The 19,148-nt window shown below is 39.1% G+C and overlaps 1 protein-coding gene across 1 annotated transcript in view; it reads right to left on the bottom strand.

Moving 5' to 3' along the window:
- Positions 1 to 494: 494 nt before the first annotated feature.
- LOC149256272 (GPCR-type G protein 2-like) overlaps positions 495 to 19,148 on the bottom strand; it is a 110,559-nt gene continuing 91,905 nt past the window's right edge. The window contains exons 4-6 of the mRNA XM_089455291.1: positions 1,573 to 1,644; positions 1,321 to 1,451; positions 495 to 1,227 (exon numbers count right to left, since the gene is read on the bottom strand). Of these exons, the coding sequence (XP_089311417.1) occupies positions 1,074 to 1,227; positions 1,321 to 1,451; positions 1,573 to 1,644 (357 nt within the window). The 3' untranslated portion in view covers positions 495 to 1,073. The remainder of the gene's footprint in view (positions 1,228 to 1,320; positions 1,452 to 1,572; positions 1,645 to 19,148) is intronic.

Genomic DNA, 19,148 nt, shown 5'->3' with positions numbered 1-19,148 from the left:
AGGACTTGGGCTAGGGTTTGGGTCTTTCTATCTCATTTGAAGCAAATTCTAAGAAAAAAAGAGTTTCTGGGTTTTCCCCTTGGAGGGGTTTTGCCCTGGCTTAGAACCTAATATCTGGGTCCTCTATTGTTTCTATTATTGTTCTTGATATTGTTTGATGAAAAGATCAAACTAAGGAAGATAAATAAGATAAATAACATCCACAAGCAAATATCAAGGTTAAGGAAAATAAGATTAATAGTTGTCGCTTTTCTTTTTCCCAACAACTAGAAGGTTTGGATGTAGGTCCAGGTGTTATACACATGCAAGAAAATCATACACCCAAACAAAAATAAATATTATAATAATATTTAGAAGGGGATAAAAGATTATTATATTATTGCATTAACATTGAAATTAACATGAAACTATTGAAGTGGTATTACCCTAAAGATATAAAATGTCAATGGGCTTCCAAATAATAAAAACTGTTAATATAATGTATGAAAAAATACTATCATGGAAGTTATTCACTAGGGATTAGATGTTTGACATGGAATATCACCAAATTACATATCACATATGAATTCCAACCGAACTGTCATATGACAGGATGAATTTCACTAAACTACTGAAATCTCAAATCAAAACAAACAACTCTTTGCCTTGAAAGGGCAATGGAGAAAAAAATGTCCTGGACATTTCTTTAAGCATCCCGTTAGGGGAAAGAGTTATTGTTACAAAACTTGATCAAATCTGTGCTCTTTCATTAGGCTACTTTTTGGAAGTGTTTTGAGAGTATTCCTGTAGTGGCCTGGTTCAGAGAGCAAATCCAGAGTTGGAGCCGAAGACCCCAGAATGTTCTCATGCAACATTGATACTTTCAATTTAAAGAAATAGGAATGGCTGTGCAAAATAGGAATTTAAATGGCCACAGCCGGTAGAGTTAAGACTGGTCGCAATCATAAGCATGAATAAAATAAACAAAATGGACCGGACTCTTACATACATTCTCCTGACTAATAAAAGGCATAGGGACAGTATAAGAAAAAAATTACTCCTATTTAGAATAAATGATGTTTACAGATTAATATTCAATCAATGGGATGCTTATCAGCTTGGCGAGAAGTATAGTGTACTGTGAGAAGCAACAAGGAAAGGAAAGCACTTGCTACAAATATTGCATCAAACCAACGGTGATAGAAGTCGAATTGTATATCACCTCCCAGGACATCTGTAATTATAGATCTGTGAAAGTGAAATTACATTCAGATGGGCAAAATTAATATATTATATTAAAAAAACCACTGCTAAGAATTGAATTGAAGAGAAAAGATTCACCTATACTCCGTCGCGAGGCTCTTTCTTATTAACAATATCGAGGAAACAAAATACATTCCCATGATTTCAGACAAAAACAGTACAACATTTGTAGATGATCCACTTCCCCCTCTGGAAACTGCAAAGAAGAACTGCAAGGGAAAAAAACCACTTTTCATCTTTTTGTAGCAGCCATCTTTTTAACCATATTAGTTCTCGATGAAATCATCATGGTGAATTGAAATATGTTACGAGAGAGTTACAGAATGTTACCTTCATGAGGTTGGATAAGAAGCCTCTGACGGACATGACAATTAGCATGCCTATGAATAACAAAGAAATATACTGCACACAGATTGACAAATTCAAAAATTATGAGCCTCATACTCTCAAAAACTTCGTTGTAATCATAAACATGTGAAACATATGGCGTGCGATGTTTTGAAGAAATGAAATCTAAGATATTAAAATCTGTTGAAGTGAAAAGAGTAAAAGATAAAGATGACAAAATTTTAACTTCCCCTTCTGATTTTCCTTTTCCACTTCTGGGTCAAGAAAAGGGCAGGGTGTCAGCAAGAACAGTGAACGGTTATATGAAAATAAGCCTCGTCTTCTAATGCTTCTGTTTCTGCTTTTCCCTTGAACTAAAAAAACACAGAAGTATGTCCAGCAGGAAAATAAAAACACAATAGGTATAAACACATTGCGTTCAAACAGAAAGTTTCCCATGTTAAAACTGTTGAAAGTAAACGTACTCTCTACATCTTCAGAAACTTTTTATGTTGAGAGGAGAACCCAAGTATTTTATGTAGGAGCTTCCAGGATAAGCCACATTTGTATTTTAATCCTCAATGTTTCGGACCTTCAACTAAGGTCCATCATCAGGAGAAAAATAAGCTGGAGAATGTAGATTTCAAGCAAATCTCAACAAGTTTGGCTGTGCAATGGTCTAATATGCTTCTGATGACCTGAACTGCTTTGTCAACTGGAATCTTGGTAAAAAGGGAAACCACATCATAGCTTACCATGAGATCATCAGATTCCACCATATCATTCTTAATCTGGTTAACTAACAATCTAGAGTTTTTCATAGAGGAATCAGTTTCACCGACCAGGGGTTTGAGTTTGTTTGCCAGATATTTGGCTAGCTTGTATGTAAGTCCCCTAGTTGTGTTCGCTATAGGCCTGCGAGGAGCTCCATCTTGGTGAATTTTCGGAAGGCCATAAATTCTGGGAATCAAGGGAGAGACTTAATAACAAGTTTGTTCTTGATTTCCTCATCCAGATTGGATTCATAGATGGCATTGGTTACTACTGCGGACTATTAAATGGGTTTTTATTCAGCTTTTTATAAATTCCACTATTGTTTGAATGTCTAACACCTTGGTTACATAATCATTTGAGTTCATGATGACAACAGTTCCACCCTTCTCAGCCTTGAGAACCACTAAATCTTCATTACTTCTCTAAGCTCCTTGAGAACTGTTTGCTCCTTCCTCGAAATGTTGCTTCTTGGAACTTTTTGTACATCCAAGGATTACAGAGCAGTCTTGTTGAATTACTTCCTTGGCGTTTTCCGGAAGTCCTCTGATCCTGTCCTCAATTCCACAAATTATGTCTTCAAACCGAATTTGTCGGGTCACGATGGCAAATCCTAAGCCTTTCTCCAAAACCTCAGTAGTATTATTGCTAATATTATAATTTGAAAGTTGACGTTTCATATCTTTCGTGCTTTGGTCATAAAGTGGAGAAGAAGAGGGACAACTTCTTATGTCAATGCTGGACAAATCATGGGAATGCCAAGGCGTTTTGGGAGGCAACCAATGGTCTTTCATGGAATTTCTCCTTAGCTTGCAAAACTGCTGTCCCAGCACATTTCATCAGTTAGAATATGGTCCAAGGGTGAAGACGGACTTATTGGGATACAAACTATATACAAAAGGAACAAAAGCCCACAAGACATGAGGTTGTTCCATATACTTAGACATTTCATGGTGTTTCAAGTTAATCAAGCACACCAACCACTAGGAAATAATCTTGTATTGATATCCCATGACGTATATTCAACCAAGTTCCATTACTAACCTGCAATGCAATCTGATTTAAAGTTCTAATCCCATGAAGAACCATGCCCATTCAAGTGTAGACATTACACACACCATCACATTCATAACATGACACAATGCTGATATATAATGATCATTGATTCAACAAGTATGTAACTAGAGTAGGGATAATATGCATTGGTTTGTAGGGGCAAAATGCTTAGCTGAGGGTTAAATGTTCTAACTTCTAGCCAGCTTTCCAGCTACATTTTGTCCTAAATGCAGAGCTTTTGGAAAGCAAACATTAATTCATTATGTTATGGGATGAATTTCCTTGAATAAAATTTCATTTCTGACCTTTCTAAAGTGACTTTCTAAAAATAGAAAGTCATGTCTATCTTTGCAACCATGACTTTCCAAAAATAGTAAATCGCCTTCCATCAATTCATAATCATATATACATGATGGAAAATCACTTAACTTGTCCTTAATTAATCTCAATTGTTTAATTTTTAACTTAATCATCAATATTATTATTATTATCACTATTATTTTCTTTATGATATTATAATTTATTATATTATTATTAAAAAGAAATTCAAGTCTCTCAATCATAAGACTCAATCATGTCATATGTAACTCCCCTCAATTAATTCATATGTTGCTCTCTCTCTCTTAATGGATTCATTCCTCTCTCTCTTTATTGCTCTTACGCACTTCTTACACTCTCTTACACACTTTAATGACTCGTCATAAAAAGATTCCTCTTACACCTCTTTAATGCATAAGTTACACTCCTATTTTGGCATATGTAACTCCTCCTCAAGGCATAGGAGTTACTCCTTCATGAATTCGACCTCCTTGCGCTTCCTATATATTTGTGTCTCTCATCCTCACTTGACACACTCGTGCTTGTGAAAAGAGAATTCGAACTTGAGAAAGAGAGAGTTGGAGAGTTTGGAGGAAGATTGAGAGAGAGAGAACGAGAGTCTTGAAGAGCAAGAGCATATCTTGGAGAGCCAAAGTGATTCAGTGTTTGCATCAACTACTCCTATTAGAGATCTTCTTCAGATTTGGGTGACCTTCTTCATTCTCTCATTGTACTTTGTATCTTTGCTGAACAACTGATTTCTAATAGAAGAAGAATCTGATTGGGTTTCCCCTTGTGGGTTTTGCCCTGGTTATTGACTTAACTTCTCTGTGTCTCATTGAGTTCTTGGTTGTCTTCCATTGTGCATATGGTTTATATTTTTTATGTTCTATCTACAATTACTTAACTTAGTTTGCAACATAAAGAAGCTATGGATTTAAGTGATTGTAACAACATAGAACATCAGAATTTCAACACATTATACAGTCAATAAAAGTTGAATCAAGAGATATATATTATAACCTAAGGTAATCATATTAATTCCTCATTTGTATAAAGCACCAAAGTTCCAAATCTCCTTAGAATTGGGATTGAAAACATTAATTGTTAGACAAAAATTGTGAAAAGATACAAAAGTCTCTTCAAAAAATGTTTTAATCTGGTGAACATAATTTTTAATCTAATGAACATGACAATGAACTCCTCCATTCAAATGTTGCCTACACGTCATATCCCCTTCTTTCCTATTTAAGCCTTGTTCTTACCCAATTCACACTACATTTCTTAATTGACTACTCCATTCTCATCTTCCACAACTTTAATAAGTCACAATAATAATAATAATAATAATAATAACAATAATAATGAAAATCTTTATTCCTTTGACAAGTACATTACAAGATGACTTAAATACATTTAATGAAGACCAAACCTAGTTACATTTTCCAACACTCCCTCTTAACTAGGGAGGTATTCATCATATACAAGTACAAGGAAGATCTCAACTATATGAACCATGAATAACTTTAGGCACCGCAATGCCATGGACTATATTCCTGACTAGGGCAATCTATCCATTGGTCTCTCAACAATTTAGGCACTGCAATGCCACAGACTAGATTCCTAACCAGGGCAATCTATTCGGGTGGGACTAAGATGGACTCAAGCTTTCAGCCTCTCTAGGTACCATCAGGCTTACTTGCTAACCACCAACCCAAAAATCCAGGTGTGTATCTAAAAACAAAGCTCTATAATCAACACCACCTTTTCCAACTTCGAGACCTAGACATCAACACAAAGTGTCGGCCAGATGTCCTCCCAGGGAATGCTTCACTCAAAAAACCTCAACACTCCTAGATCCAACAAATCAAGGATGACCAAACCCAATTAAACTGATTGATGTCAATATGGCAATATTTTGGGATACCAAATGATGATGTGAAGCCAAGGAGAAGCAGATCCATGAAGCAACAGGAGCAAGAAGCCAAGGAGGAAAGCCATCAAGGAAGCCATTGAAGTCAAGAACATGAGTAGTCAAAGAAGAGTTATCGGAGGTCACAGGAAGATAAGCCACAGGAGCAACAACGATATTAGAGGAGCATATAAGAACACATCATTGAAGAGGAGCTATCGGAAGAGTCAAAAGAAATGGAGCGAGAACCCAAGAGTAAGAGGAAGAAGTCGTTGGAAACCCATTAAAACGCATATGCCCAAGAGGAAGAGCCGAGGAGTTAACAGTATCATCGGAGGAACTTTATCAACAGTTCTATTATATTAAGTTATGTAACACTGCTCAAAACCCTTGATTGCGATATGCATTGCGGACCTGATCACTCAAATACAACACACCTCAATACAATATCGCATCTGCTGCATCGCAAGTATTGAAGCCTTGTTACACTGAAATCCCCAATTGCGATATGAGTTATGGACCCGATGGTCCCATTACAACACGCCCTAAAGAAATATCGCATCCACCATATTGCTAGCTTTAAAGCCTTGTCAAGTACAAATCCGCCGATTGCAATATAATATGGGGACCCGCTGGACCATTATAATACACTTTAATGAAATATCGCCTCTGCATCAAATTTTATCTATCACAAAAGAATGTCACACTTGAAAATTGGGATTGCGATATCATTGCGGACCCGCTGCACCATTGCAATACAACCCAATACCATTGCAAACCATTTTGTTCGCATAATCATGTTCCATTCAAAACGTCGATTGCGATATAATATGCGAACCCGATAGCTCCATTAGAATACATCTTTATGTAGTATCGTGTCCGAGTATCGGAAGTTACACAAATCATAAAGGGTTGTCACCGTCGGATCGCCGATTGCGATAAGACTTGTGAAACTGATTGCTGATTACGATATCACTGTGGACCCAACGAACCGCTAATTGGATGGAGCTGTGGACCTGATGGATCTATTGACGAATGTTTAATATTATATCGCATCTGCTTCATCGGCAGTATGAGTATCGACTATGTTACATCGGTAATGTTAAAGGTTGCGATTGCGATTGATGATGTGGATGTGGGACCTCATTGGGTACGGTCTCTCCTATGAAATTTTCCGTAAATAAAACAAGTTTATGAGTAATTGGATGAATATCCATAAGTCGGCCTCTCCTTCCAAATGAATGTGTCTTTTGGGTATTGGGGAAACCCATATAAATACAAATTATAATACCTCACCTTAAGCATCGATCTCGGCATCGGGCACACAGAAGAATCGACAGTTCACAACTCGTGAACTTAAAGAAACAAAGAGAGCCGAAGGTTGAAGATGGAAGTCGAAGATCCAACGTTGAAGAAAGCCAAAGGTCCAAGAAATGAAAGAAAGCCAAAGGTTGAGCAAGTCTGTTGGTTGGGTTAATCTCTAAAAAGGGCTCGTGAAGAAGCAGTCACTCTTGAAGCGGTTATGTAGTGCAGACAACGATCTGTTACAAAGATCACAAAAACAGGGAGCAATATAATACAATCAAACATTTCTTGACAGAGTAAAACTATAGGGTCGGAGCCCTTGGGGTTGGTGCCTCAGAATTGGAAGGATTGGTGTCCTTGGAGTTGGTGCTCCTAAATTCAAGGTTGGTGCCTTGGTAAGATAGGGTCGGAGCCCTAGAGGTTGGAGCCTCATCAAAGTCCAAGTTGGTGCTTGGCAAAATTCATTAGATATTGTATTCAATATTTTTCTATATTTTAATAAAATCATTTCTTTGATTAAAATTGTAAGGAATCTAAATTGGTAATAAGAACAATTGAAAAGAAATACTGATTCACCCCCCTCTCAGTATTTCCAACAACTATCAAAACCTTTGAGAGATTCACATGTACAAACAAAACCCCAAACAATAATATACTTTCATATGTACATAATCAAATACAAACCTCTGGGGTCTTGCAGACAACTTGATGTTACGTCTCAAGTTTCATAGTAGGACTATCAACTGAATCTCTGACAAAATATTCCTCAATCATACACTTTTCTTTCCTACTTCTCATGCAACAACATATCCTCCGAAATTCATTCTTCAATCAAAACCAAGCTATGCCCTCCCTCTCAACCAGGGAGCATCTCTTTATCTAGACTCCCTCTTAATCTTAGGGAGATCTCTTCTATTCAGGCTTCCTCAGGGAGATCAACTTCTTCTTTTCATCATCGGAGAATCTTTCGTGGCTTCCAACCATTTCATTAGAGTTATCATCATTCCCATCATGCTTATCACATAAACAAACATCTTTACCATATTGAACATTGTGTACTTGCACAACTTAGATAGCAAGTACAACCAAATCTATAGAAGCATGAAGTTAGCCATATCAAAATTACGGAAGCATTTCAGCCTTACATACATCAGATATCCAAACTTATTTATAAACAAGAGACACACTCTTCAACATCTTGCCAAGGACTTTGTCATAAACCCTAGACTATTTCATAGCAACTTTCATTCCATCTAGGGTTTCAGTGTTTCTTTCAAAGGTGTAACATACCCTACTATAACATATATAGCAAACCCTAGAAACAATTCAAACATAGATATACAAAGCATCTAACAACTTTCAGAAATTCATATGTTAGACTTTCCACTAGGGATTCATACAAATCCTAGTTTTCTTACAAAAGAATCAATCAAAACCAATCACAACTTAGTCATTATCATGACCAACTTCCACTGGGGTTAGTTGCAAACCCTAGATTTGCTCAAACATCAATCCCAACCAAAACTCAGATTTCAACAATCTTACACAAATCTCAAATCATCATATTGTCCTTATACATCAGAGGTTTTCATTTTTACTAAGGTTTAACTCCAAAACCCTAGAATTTCATTTTCACAATCTCAACAATCATTATATAAATAGATCTCATTTTGTTATATTACACACACTAGAGAATTTAACTACTACTAGGGTTTAGCTTCAAAACCCTAGATTTCTAAATATCATCATCCTAGAATCTCAAACAAGGACTTATATTAAATCCTTAGACTTATGAACATCAATAACTAGGTCAACACACATCTAGGAATTCATTATCATATAATTAATACATATACTAGCCTAGACCAAGCTAGGTTTTCAACCAAATGTACACACACACACAAATATATATATATATATATATATATCTATATATATGTATATATATATATATATATATATATATATATATATATATATATATATATATATATACACACACCTAGGGTTTCATTCCTAAGATCTCTTCTTGTTTCTTGGATTGTCAGGACAGTCACTCTTGTAGTGACCCTTCTTATGACATTAATAGCATTCTACCTTGGACATGTCAACTTTCTTCTTTGGTCCTTTCGATTTCTTTCTTTTATGTTGAGCAATGTAGGCATTTGATACTCCTTCAGGATTGGCAACTAAAGTGATCCTCAATTCTTCTTGATTGCAAGCAGTGCATAGTTCTTCAAAAGTGGGAGCTTCCTTCCAACTGTTAAGTCCTACAACAAATGCACCACAAGTAAGTGGCAATCCTAATAGAGCAAAGATCATGAGTTCTTTGTCTAAAACAATTTCATCAATGGCCAAAAGATCATCCCTGATTCTTTCTATCTTCACAAAGGAGGGCACTGTGTCTTCTTTAGTCATCTTTGTGGTCCTTAGCTCATTTTCAAACTTGCTACTTGATCAATGTTCTTAATAGTGAATAACTTTGACAAGGCTTCATACATTTCCTAAGCATGATTGATGTTGGCTATAAATGGGAAAAGGTTGTCATTTATTCCTTCTACCATTAGAGTCATGGCCACCAATTCTAGTTCCCTGAATTTTACTATGTCAGCATCATTGGAGTCATTTGTAGGCTTTTTTACCTTTCCTTTGACCAAGTCTAGTACCTTGTTCTTTTCAAGGATGAGGTCAATCTTCTTCTTCCAGGACCTGTAATTTGAGGCTCCTTCAAGTTTGTTCTCTCCCTTGATTGTGTTAGACATCTTCCTTGAATCTAGTAGACTCCTTTCCTGAGATAATCTTTCTGAATGGTCCCTTGATCAAGTGTTTGAGACTGTGTTTTTCTTCTTCTTCACCAAAGCTCTGAAACCATGTTAGAAAATCAAAAAGGCAGAAAGATTTTCTTATTCTTAATAATTACTTGTGATCTTCTTGACTTGTTATTACAATTCTTTATATCTTCGTTCTTTTAGTTCATCAAGAAATTACCAAAGAAATAACACATAAAACAATGGACACCAGTTTTAGGCACTATGCCAAGGAAAAACCCCCCTCGAGGGGAAAACCCAGTCAAAAATTCTCTTCCTTTCAATAGTATTCTTTGAGACTCTTCACCGCAGACAAAGACCAAACCTTCCCTCCACACCAAGTCAACCTTCCAGATCTTAGACCTCTCTTCTAGCAACTCCAACTATGTAGTAGCTTTCGGCGTCAGCAAAACTTGGAAGACTTTGATCTCCCAATCTAGGGCACGAAACAGAGAGAGGCACCAAAATTTCATTTTTCTTCTTTTCCTTAAACTCCACCCAGCTCGCACTTCCTTTGGCTTCCCGACTTCGTACTTCGCACTTCCCATCTTCCTTAGAGATATCAAACTTGCTTGAGATAAAGTGTACCAAATGAATTCAACTTGCTTCTATTTATAGGCTTCACGGGAGGTCGAATTGATGTCCTTATGCCGACTTGATCTCTTCTAGGCCGACTTGATGTGGAGGATACATAAATTATATTTAACTCAATACTTAACCTTTTTACATGATTCTAAAACCCAAGAAGGGTCTCTTTAAGAGTACAATGACTCTATTGACTCAAAATAAATCCTAGAAGTCCACACTGGGGACTTTGACCTAAAACATGGTGACCCAAGCATGAAACCCATGCTTTAATAAATCACAATAATAATAATAATAATTCTTTTCTTTATTCTTTTGACAAGTACATTACAAGATGACTCAAATACATTTAATGAAGACCGAACCTAGTTACATTTTCCAACACTAGGTGGAATTTCTATAAACGATTTCTGGGTTATGGAGAACTCTCGTGTTTTAGCCTCTCCACAAAGTTTCGAGACTTGAACATTTCCGATGCTACAAAAAAGTTAAAACTAACATAGGGGTCTTTCATTTTTAAGCGAGTTGGTTCTTAATTGAGTGTAATTGTTTAATTATATGCATTTTCTATGTTTTTAAGGAAAATTAGAGAGATTGTGAATATTGTAATCAGAACTTCTAAGAAGAGATCTCAGGACTATTGAGTGAGTTAGAGATATTTTAGAGTCAATTAGATCTCTTAGAGAATAGGTGGACCTAGAGGAGATCCCAGAATAAGGATTTGTTGAGGATTTAGTGGATTTGAACTAATTGTAGTTCAGAATCCTCTTTCATATAATTATGTAAACTGAAGAAAAATGAAGTAGAAGAAGTGAGTAAGAGAGGAGAGTCGAGATATTGGCAAAGGAAGACCAAATATCGGCATAAAGATAAGGGGTCAATTATATTGTAAATCAGGCCAAGGATGTTGAAAAATGTGTAACTAGGTTCGGTCTTCATAAAGATGAAATGTACTTTTGATTCTTGTAAAGTGTAAAATGAAAGAAAATTATTATTATTATTTTTGGAGCATGAGTTTCATGCTCAAGGTCTTTTATTTTATAATTCAAGCACCCATTGAGTGCTTCTAGGGTATGTCCTAGGTCAAGACGTCGAAAGAGTCATTGTCATAAGTTGAAGACCCCATCGGGCACATTGTAACTTGTAAAGGAAATTATTTTTGTCTTAAAAATGTCCAGATACCCTCCAAGACCAAGTCGACTTGGAAGTTGGTAAGTCGGCCTAAAAGGAAGAGCCATGTCCACCTTCAAGAGCCTATATATAGGAAGGAACTCGTCCTCCTTGAGAGACATTCATCCATCACTCATTCTAGTGAAGTGTGAAAATTTTTGAATCTACACATCAGAAATCCTAATGCAATCACTGGTTTATCATCTCCTACTTGTTCTTTACATTCAACAAGTTATTTAATTATTTAAACAACGATGAAAACACTATTGCAGACTATACATACATACATATCATGAACTGAAATAGAATGAGACAAATACACAAGGGACACCATTATTTTTGGACAAACGTCCCCGAAAAAAACCCAATGTGGGAAAACCAGTGCAACAACTCTTAGGGTTTTATTATTAAGCAGTAGTTATGAATACACTCTGGATCCCCTCTCGGCTATCCAGTTACAAAGATAAAAATATACTAGCAAAAACCTAAGTGAGATTACCTCACTTCACTTGGAAAAAATCTCTTCGTTCTGGCAACTGGACTGATCTTCCCCAGGTACAACTGTGTTGCGCGTACGCAGTAGCTGCGTGGGCTTGCGTGGAGCACACTAGGACACTGAGTTAGCACTACGCTGCCTCCTCTACCTCCTGAAGCTTTGACGTCAGCCTTTCTGGCTGATTCTACTGCTCCCCAGGCTGAATTCAGATTTCTGCTGAAGGGTGGCTCTTCCCTTTAGCTGTAAATGCGTGGGCCCTTCTTGGCCTAGCGTCAGTCTCGAAGGGTCTGCGCTGCCTCCTTTGGTGTCTCTCTACCTCTCCCTGTTGTGTATTCGAGGTCCCGAAGAAGATCCTTCGACCTCAACTATCCCTTCCCCTCTGCTGCAACAGATCACTTGTTCGATTTTCTCAGCAAACCTCGCCCTAGAAAAATCGAACTCTTTGATCTCTCAAGTGTGTCTCCCACTAACCGTCAAGCATCCTCTTATAATTTTCCTATTGATGAATCAACGACCGAGATTAAGTCCCTAATCAACGGCTAAGATTAAAACACACTTGATCCTTGTCACTCGGAAGTTTCTCACCCATATTCTTATTAATACCCATTAATATTTTTATTTTCCTAAGTTTAGACTTAGGAACCCATTAAAAATATTAATTATTTTAAGAACTCATCATCTGGGTGGAATTTCTCCAAACGATTTTTGGGTTCTGGATATCTCATGCATTCTAGCCCCTCCACAAAATTTCGAAGCTAGAGCACATCCGATGTTACCCAAAATCAACATGAAGAAGGTGGAAGAAGAAGGCAACGAAGAAGGAAGAGGACAAAGGAAAGTTTTTGGGTTATTTCTCTTTCACACATGCTAAGGAGAACTAGGGTTTTTGCAACAAATCTAGGGTTTCTATCTACAAGTTCAATCTTGGAGAAAAGGAGGCAGGTAGGTCAAGCAAAGGTCACCAAGGGTCATCCTCGAGCTCCAGAAGTTAGGGAAAGGCAAGCAAAGGTCAAACGAAGGCTCAAAAGGAAGATCGAAGCTCACAAGTGTGGCAACATCAACTGTAGGGGGGGCAAAATTTCAGATCTGTAGTAAACATTGAAATTCTGCAGCTGGAGGTCGAAGAAGTGCTACTAGAAGAGATTTGACTGGGTTTTACTGGATCAAGGTTAGCACATCATCTGGAGAGGTTGGTCTTGGTCTTGGAGGGTATTGAGGTTAGTCTTAAGGTCTTGGAATTCGTCAATTGAAGAATCTATAAGGAAGAGGAGATTTTGCGGGTTTTCCTCTCAAGTGGAGAGGTTTTGGCCTTGGCTTGCAGCCTATATTTTTTGTTCTTGTTCTTTTTGTTTATGGCAGTAGTTTGATGATACACACACATAATAATAAGTAACATAGATAATAAGTAAAAAGACATCACAAACAGTTATCAAGCAAAGAGAAATCATTGTAATCATTGCCCTATAGATTTTTCAACATGGTTTTAGAGCTAAGGTTGGCTAAGGGCATTATGAAGATCTCTACTACATTGAGGAAGCTCTTCAAGAAGTGTTCAAAGGTAGCAAGCCATCTCAAGAAAGGCATCAAGGAAGCATGGAATCTTCTATTCACTACAAAGAAGGAAGTAACCAAGATAAATGATGAAGGACTCTTCTCAACACTCACTAGCACATTCCAAGACGAGAACATTTGGGTAATCGATAGTGGTGCATCTAGACACATGACTGGTCATCGCCAACAACTGAAGCCATTACCAAAGGGGAAATCTTCTTACTCAGTGTACTCAGTGGAACTTGGAGATAGTAAGAGCTATCTTGTAAGAGGAATTGGATCAACCTCTTTGTGAAAATTTTTGAATCTACACATCAGAAACCCCTACTGCAATTACTGGTTTAACATCTCCTACTTGTTCTTTGCATTAGCAAGTTATTTAATTACATAAATATCAATGTAAAACACTATTGCAACCTACACATACATACATATCATGAATTGAAATACACTGAGACAATCACATAAGGGACACCGTTATTTTTGGACAATCGTCCCCAGAAAAACCCAATTCGGTAAAACTGGTGCAACATATAGAGGGTTTGTATTATTAAGAAGATTATTGAATACAACTAAGGTGCCAGATATGGCTCAGCCAATAAAGAAAAATCCTGGCAAAAGTACCTCTATCCAGAGACAGATATTCCGGCAAATTCAACAACTGGATGATCAAACCCCACAGATGACCTGGCTGTTCCCAGTGTTGGGCAGCGATGGCTGCTCCAAGCTCTGCGCTGGAACTACATCACCTTCTCTAGGAGTTGCATCACCCCCACAGTGAGCCTCCCTTGCTCAGAAAGTCGATTTGTTGAGCCGCTCCCTCTCCGCCCCATAGAATCTCCCCAGCGCTGCCTCTAAGGGCCCGCGTCAACCCCTATGACCTCTACGTCACCCTCTTTGGGACTGCGTTATCTTTCCCGGTGTTGCTCTGCCTCTCTGCTATGTATTCTTTAGCCTCAGACTAAAGTTCCCTTGCCGAACTACCCCTCACTGCAACTCAAATCACTAGCTCGATTTTCTCAGCAAACCTCGCCCTAGAAAAATCGAACTCTTTGATCAATTCGGTGTATCTCCAACTGACCTTGAAGCCTCCTCTTATACTTTTCATGTTGATGAATTGACGACCGAGATCTAATCTCTAATGAACAACTAAGCTTAAATTAGGCTTGATCCTTGTCATAGAACCTTCTCACCCATATTTTTATTAATACACATTATTATTTTTATTTTCCTAAGTTTAGACTTAGGAACCCATTAAAAATACTAATTATTTTAACAACTCCTCATCCGGGTGGAATTTCTCCAAACGATTTTTGGGTTCTGGAGATCTCATGTGTTCTGGCCCCTCCATCAAATTTTGAAGCTAGAGCACATCTGATGCTACTCAAAATCAACACTCCCTCTTAGCGAGGAATGTGCTCTAGCAATACTTCTCAACATAAGTACTACACTGATCCATTGCATCAGTCCTTTGTGTCGCTGATGCTTGGCCTGCTGCCCTTCATCCACTCCACCGCTGCTTCCTGTACTGCTACCCATGGCTCTGCCACTGCCACTGCCACATCTGTACTACAACTCCCTCTTAAAATGCTACATCATGCTGCCCATAGCACTGCCACAGCTAACTGTTGCACTGCAACTCAGTTGCTGAGAAGTAAGCAACTGAAAACTCACCCAAACACTGACATCCTGGTCAATGTGGATGCCTCGTGATCCTGAACCTACTTCTACTGCTAATCAGTGTTGACCCTCTGCTGCTACTACGCTGCTGCAAACTGCTTTGTGCCTCTCGCACTGCTACAACATCCACTGCGTTGCCATAGACTTTGGCACTCTAGCAATGCCACTGTCTCTCCATCACACCTTGCTCCAACCGACACCTGTCATTTTGCTACCGTTGTTAAGTGCTCCCATAGCTGTATGTGATCCAAGAGTTTGGGAACCTCAAGGATCCTGCCCCTCATGTAGTCCTCTCAATTACATTTCCATATCACCCCACCTCTTCTCCAGAGCTGCATGAACACTCATGGCATAATCGTCATCCTAGACATCCTTGCCTGCCTTTGCTGGAGCAGCCTTTGAGTCAGAAGCCTCCCCCTTGCCTTTCTTCCTGGGGCACTAAGTGGCATAATGTCCCAACTCCTCACAGTTGAAGCATCCGACCTTGGCGATGTCCTTCTTCTTCCTTTTCTGTTGCCCCTGCTGTCTCGTTGTTGCGAGAGTTGCATCCTCCTCCTCCTTCTTGACTCGGGCTCCCTTGCTGCTACTTCCTGCCTTGGTCAACCTCCTGAGCTCTTCTTGTCGAAGAGCTGCCCTCATCTCCTCCCAACTGGGAAGAGTTGCTCTGCCCAAGACACTTTGGACAAATGTCTTCCAGTCCTCGGTGATTGCATTCAGGATAGTCCTGACTATGAACTCTGGATCCGGTGTAGACCCCACGGAAGTCAGTTGGTCGCGAATCCCTTGCAACCTGAGATGGAAGGGATCTATGTCCTCTCCTTTCTGCATCTGGTATAGTCACCGCTAATTTTCTAATAGCATCTTTCGTTGCATGAAAGAGCCCTGGTACAAGGTGGTCAAGGTCTCCCACATCTCTCTTGTTGTGTCCTTCTCAGCAATGTGTGGTACTACATGATCTTTGACTCGTCTAGCATCATGCACATGGCCTTCGCCTGGGCCTCCTCATATTTCTGTGCCGCATCAATGTCCATCGGAATAACAACCACTTTCAAGGCATAGTCCTTGATGCGATGTTTATCTAGGATTTCCAGGATCCTGGCCTTCCAGATGACAAAATTGGAAGCTCCGTCCAATTTGTCCTGATCCCTCAACCCATTCATTGCCATCTCTGCTCAAAAATAGAATTGGTTCTCTTCTCCCTCTCCTACTGTCAATCTAGCAAAACTTGGATATGGATTCCTTGGGCGCAAAAAACCCTTTAAGGAACAACTCCTCTCTAGACTCCCTATGAGTCTTGATTTCCCTCTCGGAAATCCTCTGGCCAATTGTTGAATCGCTCCTCTCCAATCCTCCTTTGCTGCTGCAACCTGGATCTAGATTTCTTGGCTAGAAATCTGTCAAGGCAGTGATTCCCTCTACCTTGGTTCAGTCTCCTTAGACACTGTTCTGCACCAACAGAAACAACATCCCACCAGCTCCTCAAACCGAAAATTTGCTCAGCTTCCTTAGCCCCGACAACATGAAGAATCTGAGCCCTTCAGGCTTTGCGCATTCACTATGTGGGCTGGATGATCTCCTCCTATCCAACTACGTCAATCCTTCCTGGCTTAGAAAGATGACGTGGCTCTGCGTGAGCCTGATCTGCCCCCTTTTGTCTCTACACTGGCCTTGACAGCTGACGTAGCTATTGCGTGGGCTCCTCACAGCTACTGCATTACCTCCACCTGGCTCAGAGTGCTAACGCAGGCACTACGTGAGCCTCTGCGTCACTTTCTCTGCACTGCGTCACTCCTCCTTCTGCGTCTTTGGCTCTAGAACAATGCTGTCACTTGGGACAGCTGCTTTTCTGCTGCAAATTCTTCGGATTTCTTGGCTAGTGTCTTCAGTCGCCTATGATTTGCAATCCCTCTGATACCATGTGAAAATTTCTGAATCTACACATCAAAAACCCCTACTGCAATTACTGGTTTAACATCTCCTACTTGTTCTTTGCATTAACAAGTTATTTAATTACATAAATATCGATGTAAAACACTATTGCAGCCTACACATACATACAGATCATGAACTGAAATACATTGAGACAATCACACAAGGGACACCGTTATTTTTGGACAATCGTCCCCGGAAAAACCCAATTCGAGAAAACTGGTGCAACATATAGAGGGTTTGTATTATTAAGCAGATTCTTGAATACAACTAGGGTGCCAGATATGGCTCACCCAACAGAGAAAAATCCTGGCAGAAGTACCTCTATCCGAAGACAGATATTCCGACAAATTCAACAACTGGATGATCAAACCCCACAGATGACCCGACTGTTCCTAGTGCTGGGCAGTGATGGTTGCTCCAAGCTCTGCGCTAGAACTGCATCACCTCCTCTAGGAGCTGCGTCACCTCCACAGTGAGCCTCCCTTGCTCAAAAAGTCGATTTGTTGAACTGCTCCCTCTCTGCCCCATAGAATCTCCCCAGTGCTGCCTCTAAGGGCCTGCGTCAGCCCCTACAACTTTTGCGTCACCTGCGTTAGCCCCTACGGCCTCTGCGTCACCCTCTCTAGGACTACGTTGTCTCTCCCGGTGCTGCTCTACCTCTCTGCTATGTATTCTTCGGCCTTGCACTGAAGTTCCCTTGTCGAACTGCCCCTCACTGCAACTCAGATCACTAGCTCGATTTTCTCAGCAAACCTCGCCCTAGAAAAATCGAACTCTTTGATCAATTCAGTGTATCTCCAACTGACCCTCAAGCCTCCTCTTATACTTTTCCTGTTGATGAATCAATGGTCGTGATCTAATCTCTAATCAACGGCTAAAGATTAAATCAAGCTTGATCCTCGTCACTTGGAATTAATACACATTAATATTTTTATTTTCCTAAGTTTAGACTTATGAACCCATTAAAAATATTAATTATTTTAATAACTCCTCATCCGGGTGGAATTTATCCAAACGATTTCTAGGTTTTGGAGACCTCATGTGTTCTAGCCCCTCCACCAAATTTCGGAGCTAGAGCACATCCGATGCAACCCAAAATCAACAGTCTATGGTCATATGGCTCCTAAATCACTTGGAGGTCATCTATATTATGTCACATTTATAGATGATCATTCAAGGAAAACTTGGGATTACTTTATGAAATCCAAGTACAACGTATTTACAAAAATTCAAGAATTCAAAGTTGAAGTTGAGAACCTTACAGGAAGAAAAATAAAGATACTAAGGTCCGATAATGGACAAGAATATACATCCAAGTAAATTATACCTTTCTGTAAGGAGTCTTGGATTAAGAGGGAGTTGATAGTTCCATACAATCCCGAACAAAATGGAGTTGCAGAACGGAAGAACTGATCCATTGAAGAAAGTGTAAAAGCAATTTTGCATGATCAAGATCTACCAAACTTTCTATGGGAAGAAGCCACTAAGAAAACTATATATATTCAAAATCAAAGTCCCCACAGGTCATGTAGGGAGGTAATATGGGAATATAATTCTAATGAAGTTTTCTCCTACTTATATGATGAAGAAGTGAAGCTTCATAAGATGAAATGTGAATATAAAGAGAACCCTACTAATGCTCTCCTCCTAGAAGCATACTACCAGAATCATGTAACAAATACCTTAGCCATTATTCTTCAAGAGAAGAGAGAAGAAGAGAGGTCCCACTTGTCAACCAACCAAGATGAAGATGACCTTGAGGATCTCGGTGATGAGCAGGAAGATGAGTCCTCGTTGGGGCTGCAAGACAGACAGGATGATTTTGAGAGCACATGTGTTGAGGAGAATGAAGTTATGGAAAGTAAGGTCGAGACTGACCTTACCTTTCTCAAGGATATCACTCCTGATGACTCTCCTTTTGAAAACCTTGAGGAAGGTGATCCCGTGAGCTCCTTGGAAAATGACATTGGAGATTATTTCTGCATTGAAAAGGAGA

This window comes from Pinus tabuliformis, chromosome 7 (assembly GCF_031772625.1).
Source record: "Pinus tabuliformis cultivar Carrire ecotype Pingquan chromosome 7, CPIR1, whole genome shotgun sequence".
Taxonomy (NCBI): domain Eukaryota; kingdom Viridiplantae; phylum Streptophyta; class Pinopsida; order Pinales; family Pinaceae; genus Pinus; species Pinus tabuliformis.
Note: the sequence above shows the minus strand (reverse complement) of the source record. Positions and strands in the feature narration are given on the sequence as shown.